The sequence below is a fragment of the Aulonocara sp. 'chitande type north' Nkhata Bay genome, linkage group LG16, assembly GCF_057382095.1.
Source record: "Aulonocara sp. 'chitande type north' Nkhata Bay isolate Kocher_YH1m ecotype deep benthic linkage group LG16, A_spYH_male_GT1.1, whole genome shotgun sequence".
NCBI classification, from domain to species: domain Eukaryota; kingdom Metazoa; phylum Chordata; class Actinopteri; order Cichliformes; family Cichlidae; genus Aulonocara; species Aulonocara sp. 'chitande type north' Nkhata Bay.
Window position 1 is genome coordinate 23,606,235 of NC_141359.1, and position 18,734 is coordinate 23,624,968.

Below are 18,734 nucleotides of genomic sequence, written 5' to 3' on the forward strand. Positions count from 1 at the left end.
ATTAAATATCAATTTAATAAATTGGACTGAATTGACACTTTTGTCAGTATGGATATGACGGGGGGCGGCAGCTCAGGTTGAGCAGGCTGGGGACGAAGAGAGGCCAGAGGAGGATGCTAGGATAATAGGGTGAGATGGAGGCAGTTGACCCGCTGTGGCGACCTCTACAGGGAGCAGCTGAAAGAAGGAGAAGAAATAAGAAAAGGCGCTATTGTTTAAGCTCATAAATAGTGTAGGACAGCAGTTTTGGTTTCTGTAGTTTCTTGGGAACAGAATGAGCTTTTCCGTTTTGGCATGACTAAAATAAAATCACATCAAATATATCTTTGTTTTCCCCAGAAAAATGTCCATGCAGAAAAGTGAAAGGTACTAACTTGTGACGTTTTTTGGTTTACGAATGACGACATCTGCTGTGCCTCGCGCTGATTGGTCCTTCGCTAAACGAAAATGATATTAACCAAGATGGCGCCGGGCAAGAGAGAAAAGTGATGAGAGAATAGAACAACAAGCGACCAAACTCTATAACAGTTTGCATGTATTCGCTCTGCGCGATTATTTTATGCCACGCCTGTATTACTTTCACCCGGAAACTGTCAAACACGCGCGGAGAGGACGCTGCGACGCAGTTATTTTGCTAACTGTTTGTTAACCAGCTGCTAAAGTCGCTAGCCTACCTAACGTCTGCTAACGTTAACTGCGGAAGGCGAGTCAGGAGAAAGCAGGCAGGCGGTTCAAAGTAGGAGCCGACAAGTGAACCTGACTTTATTTTGGTTTGGAGACGTCTTTTAATAAGGTAGCACGTCTTTCATAGTTTGGAGCTCTGTCAGTTACAGCAGGGTGTTGTTAGGAAAGAAACGTTATACCTCTGATAAATAGAGGTGAAAAGACGAGGAAAGGCGTCATCTTTGCTGACTTGACGCCATGGCTCACTCTCCAATTCAGAGCGGACTGCCGGGGATTCAGGTAAATTGAAATTTTTTGTGTTGTGTTTTATTATCTGACATTCAGCTGCGAGCTAACTTGGTCACTTGGCATTTTCACTTCTTTTTTTTTTTTTTTTCAAGTTTGCCAAATAACCGAAAGTAATGTGCATCCGAGTTACCGAGAATGTGCAACCTTTGCTTTCCAATAAATGCACCTGTCGTATTTGCCAAAGTCCAGCTAGATGAGTTTTGGAAAGAAAAAAAAAGAATGTCATTATCGAAAATGATTTTGTAATTCATCTGGCCGGTCAATTCATATAATGTTTATTGTAGTCGAGATCAGATCCAAGGTTAAAGATTGCATTTTGGACTGATTTCTGGAGTTTTAAAATGTAATTTATTTATCATATATACTGTTAAAATGAATGCTTATATTAAACATGAGTAAAGTTTCAAAGGGCTTAAATGTAGGGGGAAAAGGATGAACTGAGGGGCTACACCAAAGCACAGTTTAACATAAAGAACGATCAATGTGAACTGGAAATCCTGCAGAGCTCCAACAAGAGAATCCCAGAATAAAAACAAGCTGGAAAATTTAGTGGATTTGGAAAAGAGCAATAATAAGAGTAATAGGTCTGTTTAAAATAAGGAAAACCTGAGAAATTAATTCTCTTGGTATTTCTGAAGCTGAAGCTAGAGAATGTCTAGCCCTGTCCCAATAACTAAATATATAAAACCATACAGCATTATGTATTAATATAGCTGTAAAAAAAAGTAGATCACTTGTTTACACCCATCAGCACTTAAGAATCTTACAATCTTCAGTGTAATATCAGAGGAGAATAATTGTGGATTCGTTATGTCCTGAAAATCAGTTCATTAATTCATTACTATTTCTATTTAATGTTAAACTTTTTTTGGAAATTAGTTGTGTTAATTTATAACTTTATCTATCAAATGCACCGACCACTTTATGGTTATCATGCCACGTCCTGCTTAAGTAAAGTAGGCCACATTACAGTGCATGTAAGAATGAAACTTGGCATGCATGATTGTCTGCAGGTAACTGATTGCACACAGTGAAACTCTATGAATTATTGGTTAATCATTTACATGTCCACAGACAACACAGGTTAAAAGGTAACATCAGATATGTGCCCATAGCTTTGCATGCAGTTGGGTGGCTGACATTGAGTCTTCGCCCCTGAGGGTGCGGCACTGTGGTGTGTGGATGACACTAGACTACACAGTTGTATAGAGCAGCTGGCAGAGCATTAAACACAAGGTTTTAGAGCGAGGTTCAGGCAGCTTTGGTTGTTGGAGTAAACCTGCTGACTGTGGATATGGCAAGTACATTCCCATGTGTCGTCTGTGGTCACAGTGCCTTTGTTGTTTTTCCACATTGTTTTTTCAGAGGTCAGCCTCAACGTTATGATTTTCACCTGGATGACTGATCACAGCAGTGTTATGATAGTATTTTGGTTGTTGTTTCTACTCTGCTTTGTTCTGCACTGCTTTGATTTATTTGTTTGTAAAGTTCCATTTCTATCAAATTCAGCAGCCTCACTCTTTGCCAGATTGCAGCTCTCAACTCATCTTCTAAAAAGGTTTGACCACTTTGCATTAGCACTTTTACAGGAAATTAGTATCTAGGAAACTCACAAGCAATATATTGTGTCAACTTAAGCCAAAGCTATGTGGTAAATTAAACATTAAAATCTTCCCAAAACAAATCAAAGCTGCTGTAAAATATGTATAAATATTTTATTATAGTTTAGCTTTGTAGCGTTAGAGGGAGGTTGTTGTTTGTTTGTTTTTTTTCAATATTCTGTGCCATCTTTGCTATGAAAAGTAAGTCACTCCAAGCTCTGCTCAGGCTGTTTGGGTTAATGATTGCCATATATGAAGGGAAATTGAACTGCCTGGCTTGAAGACCATTATTGCTTTCCTGGTTCTCCATGGGGAAATAAGCCATTTAGCTCAGTCAATAATTCAGGGTGTAGTCCTTCAATTTATGCTTAGCCTTTGTGGTGCAAGGGTCATTAAGCTTTTGTCAGGTCTGTGTTATGCTGTCTTTTGATGTAAGTGTAGCTCAAAGCCACAAATTTGACTTGATAAGTTTTAAATATTTAATATAGAGTGACTTTTATCAAGTGTAATGAGATTACCCAATTGACTTGATAAAGTTAATCTGCATTCATATGTCAAGGCCAGTTTGTAAATCTAATGTTTGTATTTTTGGTAACAAAGGATTTGATGATGACTGGATTCAATGTATAATGTGTCATCACAGTATGGTAATTAGAGAGTTGTGAAATGTCAGAGGAAATTCAAAGGCTTGTTGTGGTGACAGCTGATTTTAAAACAAAAAAATGGGTGACTTCATCTAACCTTACACTCCAACTGTGTTGCCTAAAAGTTGAGAAGTATACTTTTGATGGACTTGTAACTGGATGGAAAGTCTACTATTGACCAACTGTCAGCTACAAAGGAGTGGGGGAGGAGGGAACCTTTTTCATGTGGACAGGGTTTTAAAAGCTAAACCAATCTTCTAAATTGGTATCACAGCCAAACGAAGCATGTTGTTATTGATCAGAATTGACTTTCCTAAACCCCCAACTCTTATTATTTTTTTTCTAACATGGAAAGCTTGTCATATCACTTGTCAATGAGGTGATACGTGCTTAACAGTGTTGATGATGTCTACATTGGATCTGTGCTGGATTAAGGAGGCTGTGTTTAACCTCTAAGTTGACACAAGAAAACACGAAGAGGATGTCTCTGTTTCTACTATTTAAGTGGAAACAATTCCCTGAACCTTCTGACAGTGTACTGCTAAACAAGCAGACTACCTCTTTATTGCAGATCTGTTTCATTGTAAAGTGTGCTCACAAGTCACTTTATTAAGTGTACCTTGCCAGTACTAGTTTGGACCCTTGTTGCTTTCAGAAGTGCCTTATTACTTCAAGGCATAGATTCAAAAAGGCGCTGGAGACATTCTTCTGGGATTTTGCTCGATATTGACATGACAGCATCACAGTAGAGTAAATGAATTGCTATGTTCAAGAAACCAGTTTTAGATGATTTGAGCTTGGTGCCATGGTGAATTATCTTACTGGAAGCACCAATATGAAGATGGCTACATTGTGGTCTAGGGCTGCCACAAACGATTATTTTGATAGTCGACTAGTCACCGATTATTTTTGCGATTAGTCGACTAATCAGATTATGCATCCATTGGACATAAAACGTACAACTTATTGCACCAGCAGAGCATCTGCTCTTATATAACTATCATTAGCTTAGAGCTTTAAGTGTTTAAGGTATGTGCTAACTAAAAATAAAGACAAGATGATAGTTTATTAAATTTTAATGAAATTTGCGGATTGTTTCAGTGAAGTTTAATAAACTCAGCCGTCTGCTCCTTGCTATCTAAACTATAACAGGACACCGGAGTATATTCTCGAGCATCTCACACTTCTGATGATCAGATGTCTGCTTGACGTTTATTTAGCTGTGTAAAAACTATAACTTTAATCTCAGCCAAACCGATTTACTCAGGAACAAATAAAACACTGAAAAAAGCCAAACAATAACATTTTTAAGTTATCTAAGTGACTTATATATCATGTTTAACCTGAGTAGCGAAAGACGGCGGTGGGTTTGAAAACGATTTGCTGGGAGTCCGGTGTTCTCACGGGCTCTAGTGAGTCTTGAACCCCGGCTAGCTATCGAGCTAGTGGGTAACAGACGTCTCCGAAAACGTCAGGGCGCTTTTGAAAATATGTGGTGTCTTGATAAACTGAGCAGATATTTGAGGTTTACACAGCTACATTCTCGCCTGAAAATATGTTAAATGTTTATTTTGTGACCCAGAAAGAATAATAAGAGTAATATTAAAACTAACTAGCTGCCGCCATTGTTGGAAACTGAGCAGGGCTGCAATGGGCCGCGCTGTGAATTCTGGGACACTTCTTCTTCGGGGTTTAACGTCAGCTGGCATCCTTGTACATGCAGTGCTGCCGTCTTCTGTTTCAGTCCGTTATTACACTCTTAAATCCTACTACTTATTCCTGCGTCTTTTGGGATCTTACAAAGCTTCAAATGACGTGTCGACTATTAAATTAGTTGTCGCCGATTTTGATAGTTGACGTAATCGTGACTAGTCGACTAATCGTGGCAGCCCTACTGTGGTCATAAAGGGATGGACATTATTAGTTACACTAATGGATAGGCTATGATTTTTAAACAATGCTCAGTTGGTATTAAGGGCCCTGAAGTATGCTAAGACTATGGCCTCCACATTATATAACCACCACCAGCCTGAATCACTGATACAAGGCAGGCTGGAGCCATGCTTTCATGTTGTTTTTACACCACATTCTGACCCTAAAATCTGAACATCACAGCAGATGTTAAGACTCATCAGACCAGGCAACATTTTTCCAATTTTCTCTTGCCCAATTTTTGTGAGCATGTGAGAATTGTAGCCTCATCTTCCTGGTTTTAGCTGACAAGAGTGACACCTGGTCTGGTCTTCTGCTGTGAATCTGAGTGTTTGTCTCTGTTAGCCCTGGCAACCTGGCTAACACTAACAACCTGGACAGGTTGTACCCTGCCTCTTACCCAGTGACAGCTGGGATAGGCTCCAGCCCATCCGCGACCATGTATTGAATAAGAAGATGATGGATGGATATTTATTTGTTAAACTTAAGATTTTACATTTTCTGACAAGGTTTGATGTTACTTTAAATGTCCTCTTTTTTTCTCTCTCGACGTCTTTTTTCTCTGTCAATCAGAATTTCAGAGCTGATCCAGAGGAGCTTTTCACCAAGTTGGAGAGGATAGGCAAAGGCTCTTTCGGTGAAGTCTTTAAAGGCATCGACAATCGAACTCAGAAAGTTGTGGCCATTAAAATTATTGATCTGGAGGAAGCGGAGGATGAAATAGAAGATATTCAGCAGGAAATCACAGTTCTCAGCCAGTGTGACAGTCCTTTCATCACCAAGTATTTTGGATCCTATCTCAAGGTAAGCTTTAATCTCAGGAAGAATATTGTTGCGTGAACTTGTAAAAGCTGAAGCTTGACATAATGGATTTGTTTGTAGTGTGTTCTTGTAAGCAAGTGATGGCAATTTAGGTAAATAAATAATGCAAATAGACAATGGAGGAAGTATTGTCTGTGAAATGGTGCAGATTAGTATAGAATAACTCGACTTGGCCTGGGATTAGAGTAGTGTATGCCCTGTGGGCTGTTTACGGCAAAGTTTATAAGCCATATGTACATATGTAAAAGAGACATGATTATAATGTCAAACTGTTGAATTTCAGCTTTGGTGTTGGTGTTTTATTTGCAGATTAAAAAAAGAGAAGGAAAAAGTAAAAGCGTGGGTCTACTGTAGTAGCTGTATTTACAGCATCACTGAGACACTTTTTTGTAACTAGAATAGATTTTCACACTAAATGTGATAGAGTGGCTCTCAGAGCATTTACTGTGGTACTTAAGATGAGAAACGAGAGAAGTGGTCCATTAGCTCAAGTTATGTGACTGGCTGAAGGAGAGAATTGAGTCCAATGTGTTTCTAGTATGTAAATATGATGTGTATGTTGTGTCCATGGAGTTTCTAGACTGGTACTGCTATTTGCGTGAAAAAACCCCATATCATCTGCTTTCATCCATCATTGATCCCACATGCATCTCAGGGAACAGATAGCTTCTCATTTTAATCAGTCTAGTGGTCTGGAAGTCAGCAGCTGACGAACAGCAGCTCGTGCTTTATGCTGTACCATATAAACTAACGCCTTGGTATTCCCCCGGATAAGCTGGAGGAGGTGGCTGGGGAGAGGGCGGTCTGGGCCTCTTTGCTTAGGCTGCTGCCCCCGCGACCCGGCCCCGGATAAAGCGGATGAAGATGGATGGATGGATATAAACTAAGAAATCTGCCCACCTATTGTTGTTGTTTTAGGGACGTCTGCCTTTTTGAGTCGGATAAGTCGCACATAGGTTTAGGAGGGAGAAACGAGGATAATGTGTGTTTGTGTGCCTTGTTATAGATCAACTTGAAGTTAGTTGTTGTTGTCTGGTCAGCATTTTAACATCTGCTTATTATAGTGGGCAGGAGAAGCAGAAGTGGTTCTGACACTCAGCTGTTGCAACTTGCATCAAAAATGGTACTCTAATCGTTTTATAACCAGTGTTAATTAGACCTCCTCAGTATATTATTAAATTTTGGTGTCCACTACATGAACTTTTATAAAACCACTTAGGAATAAGAAATGCACTAATCCAATGTTAGGATTGAATATTAGTGCGAACCTGGCTTGAAAAACTGGATTGCATATCACATGCTACACATCATCAGTGGTTTGTTTGCTAGCAGAAGATTTGAAGACTGACAGCAGTTTAAAGTGTTTCAGTCTAGCTCCACCAGCAGCCTTCATCTCTAAGTTTAGAAATGTTTTTAATTTAACTGCAGTCAGGTGCATCGACGGAACTGAAAAACTAACAGCGATGCTTTTTCTCTCTCACTCGCACATATCGTGAAACAAAAATCAAATGTCTGGCACCGCAAGAGGTGAAGCGCTTATTCCTAGAAGTGGATCGTGCAGCATAAGCTTTTACTTTATGTGTGATGTGAGGAGCTGTAAAAGGAAGTAGTTAGTCAGAGGAAAGGAAACTAGTGACTTTAATGACTGAGTGCAAATAAAATAGGTAAAACATGAATTTATGTTAATATATATTTTCATTTTTTTATTTTGTCACTTTGGTCCAATGTCATTTATTATTTTGCTTCTAAATACCAGTCCTGTAAAATTTATACTCTTGAAGGTGTTTATTTCCTTTACTTTAGAAAGTTAGGAAGACAGTGTTGCCCTCCACATAAAGACTAATTCCCTGACTCTTTCTCACTGAGAGAAATACAGATTATTTATTTAACACTGGTATCAGATTGGTCTGATACCAGATCGAGTCTCTGTATAGGATCAGAAGTGGAAAAAGTTGGATTGTTGCATCTGTATTAGAAATAACACAAGAACTGGTAATAAACCAAGGTGTTCCTTACAGTACTGATCTGATGATGGGTGTGGTTGTAAAGCTAAAACCCCCCCACAAAAAACAATGAGCTTCTGACACTGAAGTTTGTGTATGGCAAAGTAAAATCAAAAGAAATGAGAAGAAGTCAGAAAAATGACCATCCTCTGAATGCAAATAAAAGAAAGTCCAGATATTGGTGTGTGGCTGCGTTGGTGGGTGTTGGTTTCCATCTGTGAGGCAGCAGCACCAACTGAGAAAACATCTGCTGATGTATAATATTATGCAGATTGCATGCACTTGTAAGTGTAAGCAAGATGAAATGACATTCGCAGGGTCCTGTAGTTATAATTTGACTTTTCACTGTACAGCTGATGTACCGTCACAGGTTGTTATGAGATAGAAAACGTATTTGTTTCTTTCCATGTTCAAAATCCAGCCATTATGAGAGTTGTCACAATAACAGCCAGTGAGTTGTGTATCATAAAATTTCAAATCATAAAATTTGAAAGTTTGTGTCATAATTAGGGTGTAATTTTAATTATCTTGGTCTATCTATATAGTGGTTCAATAAACCAAAACTAGGTTTTCTTGAATCTCAATAACACAGTTCCAATTATTACATTTAATTCTGTGTGATGTTGTTTCCTAGAAGTCTTGAACAATATGAAGCGCAAAGGCACACCAAATTTATTTTTAAAACCCCCCAAAACAAAACAAACAGTGAGAGTACTAATATCAGAATGAGCTGAAAGGTCTCTCACTTATAAAAAAAAACAAACAAACAATCAAAAAACTAAAGTTGATTGATCTTCCACTATTTGTACCTCTGAAGATGTGGCATATAGTGTACAGTAGTGGAACAGTTATTAAAATGGTTATTTATCATTCACTTATTTAACATGATTTTTTTTCCCACCACAAAACACCCCATGACATAACTAGTACCCACAACTATTCCCGTTATTAGAAACCTGAATGAGTACTGTTTTCTGTCTCTACCATAACTTTAAACACTGTCCAATGAATTTGTCTATTTTTCAGGGTACAAAATTATGGATTATTATGGAATATTTGGGTGGAGGATCAGCCCTTGATTTGGTAAGTTGTTATGAATTGCGATCTGAAGATAATCTAGACTTAAAGTGTTTGTTTGTATGTAAGGCCATTATGACAGTTGTCACAATAACAGCCAGAGTCAAGAGTTTATCCATTCTCCTAGATGGAGCCGGGTCTACTCGATGAAACACAGATCGCCACCATCCTAAGGGAAATCCTGAAAGGTCTTGAGTATCTGCACTCTGAAAAGAAAATACATAGAGATATCAAAGGTCAGTCTGGTACATACATCGCCTTTGTTTTAAAAAATATATTTAGAGAGCAAGCCCTTTATCATCTTGCTAATATTGAAGTGAGACTTTAATCTTTTTGTGTCATTCTTTGCTAGGAAATTACTTACAAAAGCTTGCATTTCACAACTTCCAGCATCTGTTATGTCTTTTTTTTTTGTCTAAGTGTTGAGCCATAATTATATTTACACACAAGCCATATCACTAATATCTGTCCATGTCTTACACTTAGTTGAAATCCTGTTCAGCCCTGTAATATTCAACTTCTACACCATCATAGATAATATTTGTCTTACAGTAGTGATGGGTGATGGAGGAGGCCATTTCATTTAACATTTCTACAGGTGTAAGTTAATGTGGCTGAAAATAGTGTCAGAATTTTTTTTCTCTAGAGTGTTTTTTTTAGTTCCTGTGGTAACTAAAAGGTATGGTTCTACCAATAGGTCTTTGACATTATGTGATGCATCTCACTAGCTTTTTATTTTTCTCACTGCTGTTTCAGCTGCCAACGTGTTGCTGTCAGAACAGGGTGACGTGAAGCTTGCAGACTTTGGAGTAGCGGGCCAGTTGACAGATACACAGATAAAAAGAAACACATTTGTTGGAACTCCCTTCTGGATGGCACCTGAAGTCATAAAGCAATCGGCCTATGATTCAAAGGTTAGCATTATCTTATATTGTGTGTTATCACGGTCACATTTAAACTTAAAAACAGCTGTCCCAGCAAAATCTTTGTCATAACTTTGTGTTCTTTTTAAAAAAAAAAAAATTCGAGATCAATATTTTGCTTTAAAACAAGTTTGTACAATTAGTCATGAATGTATACTGTTTCATATAAAATTGTTCCCAATTTGTTTTTCATGTTAGTGCTTTGTTGACCTTTGTTTTTTTTTCTTGTCAGCATTGCTTAAGATGAGTATTCTTGACTAAAAATGACCCATATTATTTTATTTATTTTTTTTATGACCACAACATGAGTCAGTGTGGCTTGTCTACTCAGCTGCTATGTCACAGTCTTGTTTTTGCACAGTTTCCTCAAATACACCCTTGTTACTTAAGTCAGTCAATGTGAGTGTCATGTCATAGAGCTTGCTGTCAAAATGTTTGTGTTCTGCTATTTTAAAAACCAGGCATTTGGTTGCAAATGTTTTCCTTTTTTTAGGCAGACATCTGGTCATTAGGGATAACAGCAATAGAACTGGCTAAAGGAGAGCCTCCCCACTCTGAGCTTCATCCGATGAAAGTTTTATTCCTCATCCCAAAGAACAATCCGCCAACACTGGAAGGAAACTACAGTAAACCACTTAAAGAATTTGTTGAAGCCTGTTTAAATAAGGAGGCTAGCTTTGTAAGTGTTAAGAAAAAAAAAGTTCATTTTTTGAGTTTAAGTTGTATTTTTAAGCTTGAAAATGAAAAGAAGAAGAGGAAATCCACTCTATTAATTGCTCAATTTTTTTTTTTTTATGTTTTCTCTATAGAGGCCAACTGCCAAAGAGTTGTTAAAACATAGGTATATTGTAAGGCATGCCAAAAAGACGACCTACCTGACGGAGCTGATTGACAGATACAAGAGATGGAAGTCAGAACAGTCTCGGGATGAATCTGGCTCCGAATCTGATGAGTAAGTTATCTAAACCAACCTTATTCAGTTCAGTGTTGGGGTGCAGGTGTAAAGTCTATCAACTGTAGTCCACTGATGTTCCTAAAACCCTGCTTGATTGTAGGGAACAAGATGGCCAGGCATCTGGAGGTGATGATGCTAGTAATGATAAATGGATTTTCAACACCATCAAGGAAAAGGATCTGGAAAACGATTTGAAAAATGACCTGAAAAATGACCTGACAAATGACCCTAAAAAGGACCTGAAAAAGGACTTGAAAAAGGTCCAGAATGGAGCAGCACGGCCTGCTGAGTTGGAAAGGAATCGGGTAAGGAATGGGCTCTTTCAAAAGGCCTTATTCAAGGTTCCTATTTGGTTTTTCAAATTAAAGTATTTTGTTTTTTCCAGGTGGAGGAGAATCCAAAGAGGCCTTTGTCACAAAGCTTATCAACAATCTTTTCTCCAGTTTTTTCAGAGGTACAAGCATCGCTTTCTTGTCCCATATTAAAATATTCATCATTGATGAATACATAAGTAATTGGTACTCAACTGGTCACACCAACTTAAGGTGTACCCAGCAGGATTTTACTAACAATGGAAGTATATGTTTATGTTGAAGGGCCTCAGTGTGGAGTCCTCAGCCTATAGCAGCATTCAGGATGTCATAGGAAGGACTATATACTGTAAATACTGTAAACAGTGCAAATTAATCTTAGTTGAACAGACACTTACAGAGCAGAGGAAGAAGCAGGTGAGAGAAACTTAAGTGCCCAGTCACACAGGCCTGGTGACCATCTGGCATCACAAGTCATTAAAGAAAGATATGCATTTCCCACCCAGGTGGAGAGTAGTTGCTGGAGGTAGCACACATGCACTAGTGTGAAAAGAAGTTTATGGTGTGTACCTAAAACCTTCTTGTGGTTGCTTTGGTCGCTAGCAGATTGTCCTGGCTATAAAATAGCCTTGAAAGTAAGCCAAACAGAGGTTCCCAGGTGGTTGCCAACTGGTCTCTAGGCCTGTGTGATTATGGCCACACACACAGCAGAAAGGTGACACCAGACAATGTGAGGCATGTTCTGTCATTTCAGCCTCATTAAATCCTGTAACGTAACACCCTCCTGCAGGATTATGTACACATATTGCTGTGTTTATTTTTACCTCTAACCAGAACAACAGTGAGTTAAAAAAACAACAACTAACTAACCATTTCCCCCTTGAATGTAATGTTTTAAGTAGTAAAGCAGTAAATTTCCTGCCTGTGCTGCTCCCTTTGCATTCATTCTAGCTTGCTGAACCACCGCTGTTCTCTCTGTCAGTTTTTTTTAGAGTCAGCAGAGTTTACAAACGGCAACTGATCCTACACAGTGTACCTTTAAGTTTATGTTCCATTTTATGTTAGAGGCTGCAGTTTTCTTTAGAATTAGGCAGTTCACATTATGTCATCTAAAAGCTGTCACTTTCACAGTTGAAACAGAAAGGCGAGACAAGTAATGGCAAGCCAGAAGCTGCAGAGGAGCTGCGAAAGGCCATTGTTCAGGCAGAAGAAAAATACCCAGGAATCTGTGACTCCCTGGTGGCTGAACTAGTGCAGAGACTTCAGAGGCAAGTGAAGTTCACACCAGTAACTTTTAACTTTTTCCTCCATTTAGTAGGTTGTGAATTTGCATAATTACTTCCTGAATGGATTTCATATTAAAGCAGACTGTGTGACAGGATGTAAGCCTAAGGGGGCAGCTTAATTGTAAACCAACTGGTTTCCAATGACAAAGGGAAAAGCTTTAATTCAATTTGGCTGGAAAATATGCACTTCTTTGAATACACTTATTGGTATAGTCACTTGCACTGATGCATCAAAAGCACTATTTTGTACAAAGTTTTCCATGAGACAGCAGTTTCTGTTGGGATCATGGAGTCATCTGATCATATTGATGTACAGTAAACAATGTTGACAGCACTTTAAAAGGATTTCACTCATTTCTAAATACTACTGAGAGTCTATAGCTATGCTAGTTCCTCTATGAGGATGTCTGCACTTTAACAGATTGGTAAAGTGTTTACAATGGTCACTGTCTAGATTTAAGATTTTAGCTTAAACAAGATTTCATTTAACTGTGATATGTCTGAGACTGACTGGAGTATGATTGACTTACAGCCAGAAACGTACAAAAAACCAGTCTACTGGGGTAGAATAATACAGAGAAAACCCCATCAATTAGATGACCCCTGCCTAACGCAAGCACTTTAGCGAAAGTGGGAAGTCCTTTTTAACAGGAAGAGACCTCCAACAGAACCAGGCTCAGGAAGGGGCAAGAAATTCCAATAACCTCAATTCTATTTTTCATGTAGCATCAGACTTTCCATGCTTCAGTGAGCATGGTACAAGCACATGTTAAGTGTGAGGATGTATTACTGAAGCCCAGAAAATCAGAGCTGAGGAGTCTTAAATGGTGACTTTTCAGAGAGGAAACCCAAGCCTCTCAATCTTGTTATGCAGGAATAATAGCAAGTATATGTGTTTAATCCATCTGCAATTTGTTTTTGTGTAATGTTTTGTCTCAACTTAACCCAAGGCTGGTAAATATTGACCTTTATTTATTTCTTTTCAGGTTTTCTGTGCCACATGCAGCCCCCACTCACTGAGATGAGCCAAGTCCAGTTGTGCTCCACTTTTCCACCCTGGTGGCAGCAGTCAGATCTTTTCCTCTGACCTCCACAGCCAGAATGAAGTCTCCCAGGAAGGTCTCCATCACTTATTTGCCTGAAGCAAATCCTGGCCTACTTAATGTCTGTTTATATGCTAGCACAGCATCAGAGGTTCCTATTCAAGACAGTCAGTGGCCACTCAGTTAGCTGCCACCTGCTGTAAGATTCCCCTTCTCGATACCTCCTTCTCAATTGTTTTATTTTAAGAGCACATTAGCTGTCTTTCTGGAAGGACTTTAAGTTTTGATTTTGGTGTGTTTGTGGCTTTTTCCCACATAGGTTTACAGTCGGCATCCTTATGGAGAAAATAACTTGCTTAATTAATTGTGTGCATGTGGCTGTGTGAAAGATCCTGTGAAATGTTCAGTGAAGCGTGACGAGTGGGTTTGAAGCATTCTATTGAAAACTCAGGTATCCCGCTTTTAGTGGATTGGGTCTACTGGGAGATGGAAAGAGCTCTGCAGGGTGGTTGTACAGACTTGTAAATAGGCTGATTTCTACAGTTTCTTGAGAGGTTAATGGTGCATTTGGAACCACTGTGTACAAATGGCCAAATGCAAAGTGTAGATAATGGCTGTGAGGTGAATATTTTTGAGAGACTTAAGAGGCCACAAGTGAGATTGCCTTGCCTTTGTACTTTATTCTTTTGTATATCTGTCTTTGATTTCTCTCTGTTTAGTTGGAAACTTTTTAAGTACTCATCCAGTGAATGAAAGTGGCTGCCCTCTATCATGGTTTACTATTGATTTGTTTGTGTATATTTCTTGATTCTCTTTGATTTCACACTCTTTAGTGTGGCTGTAATAATGTTGGAGAATGTCTGAAAAAGAGAGAAATGGCTGGTTTATTGAAGCCCCAGCAGTTTTAAACACTGGATGCTCCGTTTCCAGCCCCAATTCCACAAAGCTTCGAGTTGTGTTGGTTTGTTGGACTCTGCCTCATCCCGCTTTTTTTGTTGTTTTTTTGTTTGTTTCTGTGTTTGTTTGTTTGTTTGTTTGTTTTTTCAGCATTTGATTGATAAACTGAGGTTTCGTCCATTCATTCCATTAACAGGGCAGTGCCATCGTCTGAGTTTAAATCAGCAGACTCTCTTAGTCTTCCTAGGAGCTGCAGCGGTACTATCCTCAGTGTACCTACAGCTTTAATTGCACTTCAAGTATAAATGCCTTTGACTATAAAAAAAAGTAGCCATAAAACAGTAGCATGAGACTTACGGTATTTTGCAGGTATTCACTCTACCATCCGGGACGAACAGAAGTCCGCCACAAGTCTCACAGCTTGGACTTTGGAGTTGGTCATGCAGTGTAATAATTGCCTGGCTGTATCATTTTGATTTTTAACTTTGTGATAAGTGTGCTAGTTTTCTAGACTCCTTACAGCATAGATGACACTGCTCTCAGATGTATATATTAACATAAAGCCAAGCAGTGTTCAGAGACCAGTGGCACTGCTGCTACGTTTGACTCTAGCTTAAAAGGAATGTGCATGGTAGTATAAAGCCTAATGGTTGGCCTGAGTAGTATGCGTTGTAGCATACTCCTACAGGACTGAAGGAATGTTGAGCCCTAAACAGAGTCAGATCAGCCTTATAGTATTTGTGATGAATGGGATGAATAGTATCAGCTTTAAAGTGTTGGATCTGTTGCTTTTGTTGTGACTTGTCCTCTGTTTCTAAATTCAGTGATGTTTTATTGATGAATGACAAAAAGATCAAAATCATTTCTTTTTTTCATAAAAGAAGGTGCACATGAGCAAAATTACCCTGTATGTAGGTTGTCTTAAACCTTTTTTTAATATATAATCTTTGGGGTTTAAGAATCATTTTTTGCCGATATAATGTTTACAATACACACGAGAAGTTAAAGGAATAGGTTGACATTCTGGGAAATACTTATTTTATTTGTAGTGGAGAAAGGAGAAGAATAAAATCAGTTAATGTGTCCTTTTTATTAGGTATACAGTGCAGTCTGACCTTAAAATCTACTTTTGTAATACTGCACTGCAATGTTATTTTGACAATATTTTTGCAACTCATCAGTTTTCATCAGTTAGACCGCATCTGTTTACAAATGTTATTAGAGAAGAAGAGAATAAAATTCAGTCCAGGATACATTACCTTTTTAATTTCACCGAAAAAGTGAAAATGTAATTGGAGGAATGTACCTTTATTGCACGACACACAGTTTCCATTGTACTTCTATAACATAAGCCTCCTATTAAAGGTAATCTGCCGATCTTAGATTTTACATCACAATTGTGAGCATCATAAAGAGACGGCATTTGTATTCGACTGATTTATACTGCAGATGGGTTCCTAATAAAGTGGTCACTGAGTGCTTAAGTTAACAGGAACACAAAGTATTTCCTGTATGTCAACCTTGTTCTTTTAAACAAACCATTTCATAGTTCCTTTCTGCTTCCTGTTGTACTTCTGGTGGGAAATGGACTAAAATGAGGGCAGTTGAAATGCTGATCAGATGAATAAGTAGAAGCTGGTTAACCGAGCGACTGCACGTAATGAGTCTGCTCTTCATTCAAACAAATGTGCCATTTATGCCCCAATCTGCACCTTTAACGTGATCTAATGTGGCTCTTCTCTTTTTGTGTTGCGCTGTTGCTTTTTAAAGATGTTACTCAGTGTTATGGAGTTTTCTTCTTCTTTTGTGTGTTGTTTGGCAATAAAGCAGTGTGATCGGCAGGAGTCATCTCTCAGCACAAGTAGGCATATATGCTTAAACTATTTTTATAACCCCAAAGAGCAGTATTATGTAATAGAAGGAGTAAAGCTGGATTCTGTGATGTGTTCGAATTTCAGTTAACACTGGATAGCAATCATTTAAAATGTACATTTCAGTTTGAATGATTTTTTTTTTTTTTTTGACAAGTTTCCAGTCCAGTATGTGTTGTTGCTCATTCAGGACAGTGCTGTTGGATTTCTTGGAATTAGTCAAATGTTTAATAAATAAATAAAAATTAAGTGGAAAGTTGAATAGGTTTGCTTTTTACATTTTCCTGACTCAGACTGTAGTGCCTCTTGGAAATATCACCCTTCTTGCTGCTTGCGGTTATGTGATCGAATTTCCTTTTTAAGTTTTGTATAATAACCCACACATTTCAAAGTCCACATATTCAAAATCAAGAGATGAAATGTATGGCTACTGCATAAAGGTTTTCAGTTGATGCAGTATGCATTTCGCACAATTGAATGCTGCACGTAGATCAAAGCAAGTATGTTTGTTTGTTTGTTTTTGTTTTCAGTTTGAATTTTAAACATAAGAAATGATACTGAAATTTTCTTGGCAACATTATCAGAACGGAGACGATGATTCATCTTCGGACTGTATAGGGATATAGAGAAACCAGTCAAACACATTTCTGAATAAAACATTCCTTAAACTTCATGTTGTGCAACTGGTGCTTTGTTGTTTTTGTCTAATTAATCTTCTCTTATCATGTATTATCACACCTATTAGCTCTGGGTAAAAATCCATATGAAATTCATAGCTCAGTGATTTAAGCGGAGAACAGAATGTGTTGCATGTGAGGAATTTAAGTCATTTGGATTTGGTTTATCTCTTGATGTGTACTTGATGAAAGGTTGTCATTTTATGTCAGGGTTGTCCAACTCCAGGCCTCTAGGTCTGGTGTCCTGCAGGTCTTAGATCTCACCATGGGCCAACACATCTGAACCAAATGATTAATTCATTACCAGGCCTCTAGTGAACTACAAGGCATGTTGAGGAGGTAATTTAGCCATTTGAATCAGCTGTGTTGGATCAAGGACGCACCTAAAACCTGCAGGACACCGGTCCTTGAGGCCTGGAGTTCGACACCTGCCTCGTATGTTGATATGCAAATGTGTTGTTTTACCTGCAGGTAGAGCCCATGAGCCATAACAATAGTAAAGACACTGCTTTAACCAGAACTTTCAGATTTATTATTTAAAAAAGCATAATTAATTATTAATTTTTAAGGTGTGTTAGTGTGTCAGTAGTTGGACGAGTGAATGCAAAGCATGTTGTGTACTGTGAAATAAATGGAAAAATGAAGCCAACCAAACTAATGATAGTTGGGTGAAATGTGAGGGCTCAAAGACTGAGATAGCCAGCTCTTAAATGCTCCAGGGAGGTTGGCCAAGTGCTCCCAGCTGCGCTGATTAACACCACATACCAGGAACCTGCAAGACAAACACAGAGGGACAAATTGGGAAAACATACAGCAAGTCCTGGCCAAGGCAGATGGCTGAACTTGGAAACAACCACTCCAATTTTGCCACTTTCCAGTGACCAGTTTAGAAGTACTTACACGCATTTCTACTAAACAAACAAACAAAAAGAAAGCTGGTGCCAACAAGCTGGTATGAGCAGGGCGGCACTAAATTGCTGAGCTCAAATTTGTAACTGCTGACATCAGTGGCTTTGGGAGGCTTAGGTTTAGTGCTGCTTGTGATTAGCAGATTACAATCCACAGTTTTTAGCTTCAATTTTCTTTGCACACAAAAGACCCAAGCGTCCTTAAATTCTCAAACATATTCAAATATTGACTAGTTAGAAGACCCCAAGTCACAGCTAGTGCCACACCACTGTCACGCTGGTGGATACCACATTTTTTTTATTTAGAGTTGGCTCCAGTTTTTCTTTAAGCCCTTTTGCCCTTTAGTTTAAAGCTTCAGTGCCATAACTGCTAAATAAAACCTCTGCTGATGATATCATGTGATATTGATCAGGTACCCCAGCTGACTCCACCTGGCAAAGAGTGCTGACAATATGCTACGTGCTACTGCACATACCAGTGCAGACAGACAGCATGGACACGGTAAAAGTTTTTCTTTTGATTTTTAGCTGGTGAAACTAAAAATCTGAAAAGCCGTGTTTAAATAAAGAGGGGGAGAGTCCTACCAGTGTAGTCTGGATTGGATACTGAAGGGGCTGCGCTCCAGAGTTCATAACCTGGAGCTGGGAATTAACAGCAGCCAGAATCAAAGGTGCAAAATCCAAGGTTACAGAGAGAGCGATAAAACTGAATTTATCACTGCTAAATTAGCCATGATATTTTAAACAGAACAGAAAATATATCATTAAACATAAGGCATATCCCCTCAGACTCCACAATGATTTGCATGCGT

At 38.6% G+C, this 18,734-nt stretch overlaps 1 protein-coding gene across 1 annotated transcript; it reads left to right on the plus strand.

Moving 5' to 3' along the window:
• Positions 1-435: 435 nt before the first annotated feature.
• stk24a (serine/threonine kinase 24a (STE20 homolog, yeast)) lies at positions 436-17,010 on the plus strand. The gene is made up of 11 exons (XM_086266439.1): positions 436-963; positions 5,723-5,953; positions 9,001-9,057; positions 9,179-9,287; positions 9,808-9,965; positions 10,468-10,653; positions 10,784-10,926; positions 11,030-11,234; positions 11,315-11,383; positions 12,372-12,508; positions 13,513-17,010. Exons 1-11 carry the CDS (start codon positions 922-924, stop codon positions 13,544-13,546), a joined length of 1,371 nt encoding a protein of 456 aa, XP_086122565.1. The 5' UTR covers positions 436-921; the 3' UTR covers positions 13,547-17,010.
• Positions 17,011-18,734: the final 1,724 nt, after the last annotated feature.

Bases quoted from the DNA above. Each gene is read 5' to 3' on its own strand.
- stk24a (XM_086266439.1), top strand. From the start codon at position 922: ATGGCTCACTCTCCAATTCAGAGCGGACTGCCGGGGATTCAG. The intron at 9,966-10,467 runs GTTAGCATTATC...TCCTTTTTTTAG, and splicing joins AATCGGCCTATGATTCAAAG to GCAGACATCTGGTCATTAGG. The intron at 11,235-11,314 runs GTAAGGAATGGG...TGTTTTTTCCAG, and splicing joins CTGAGTTGGAAAGGAATCGG to GTGGAGGAGAATCCAAAGAG.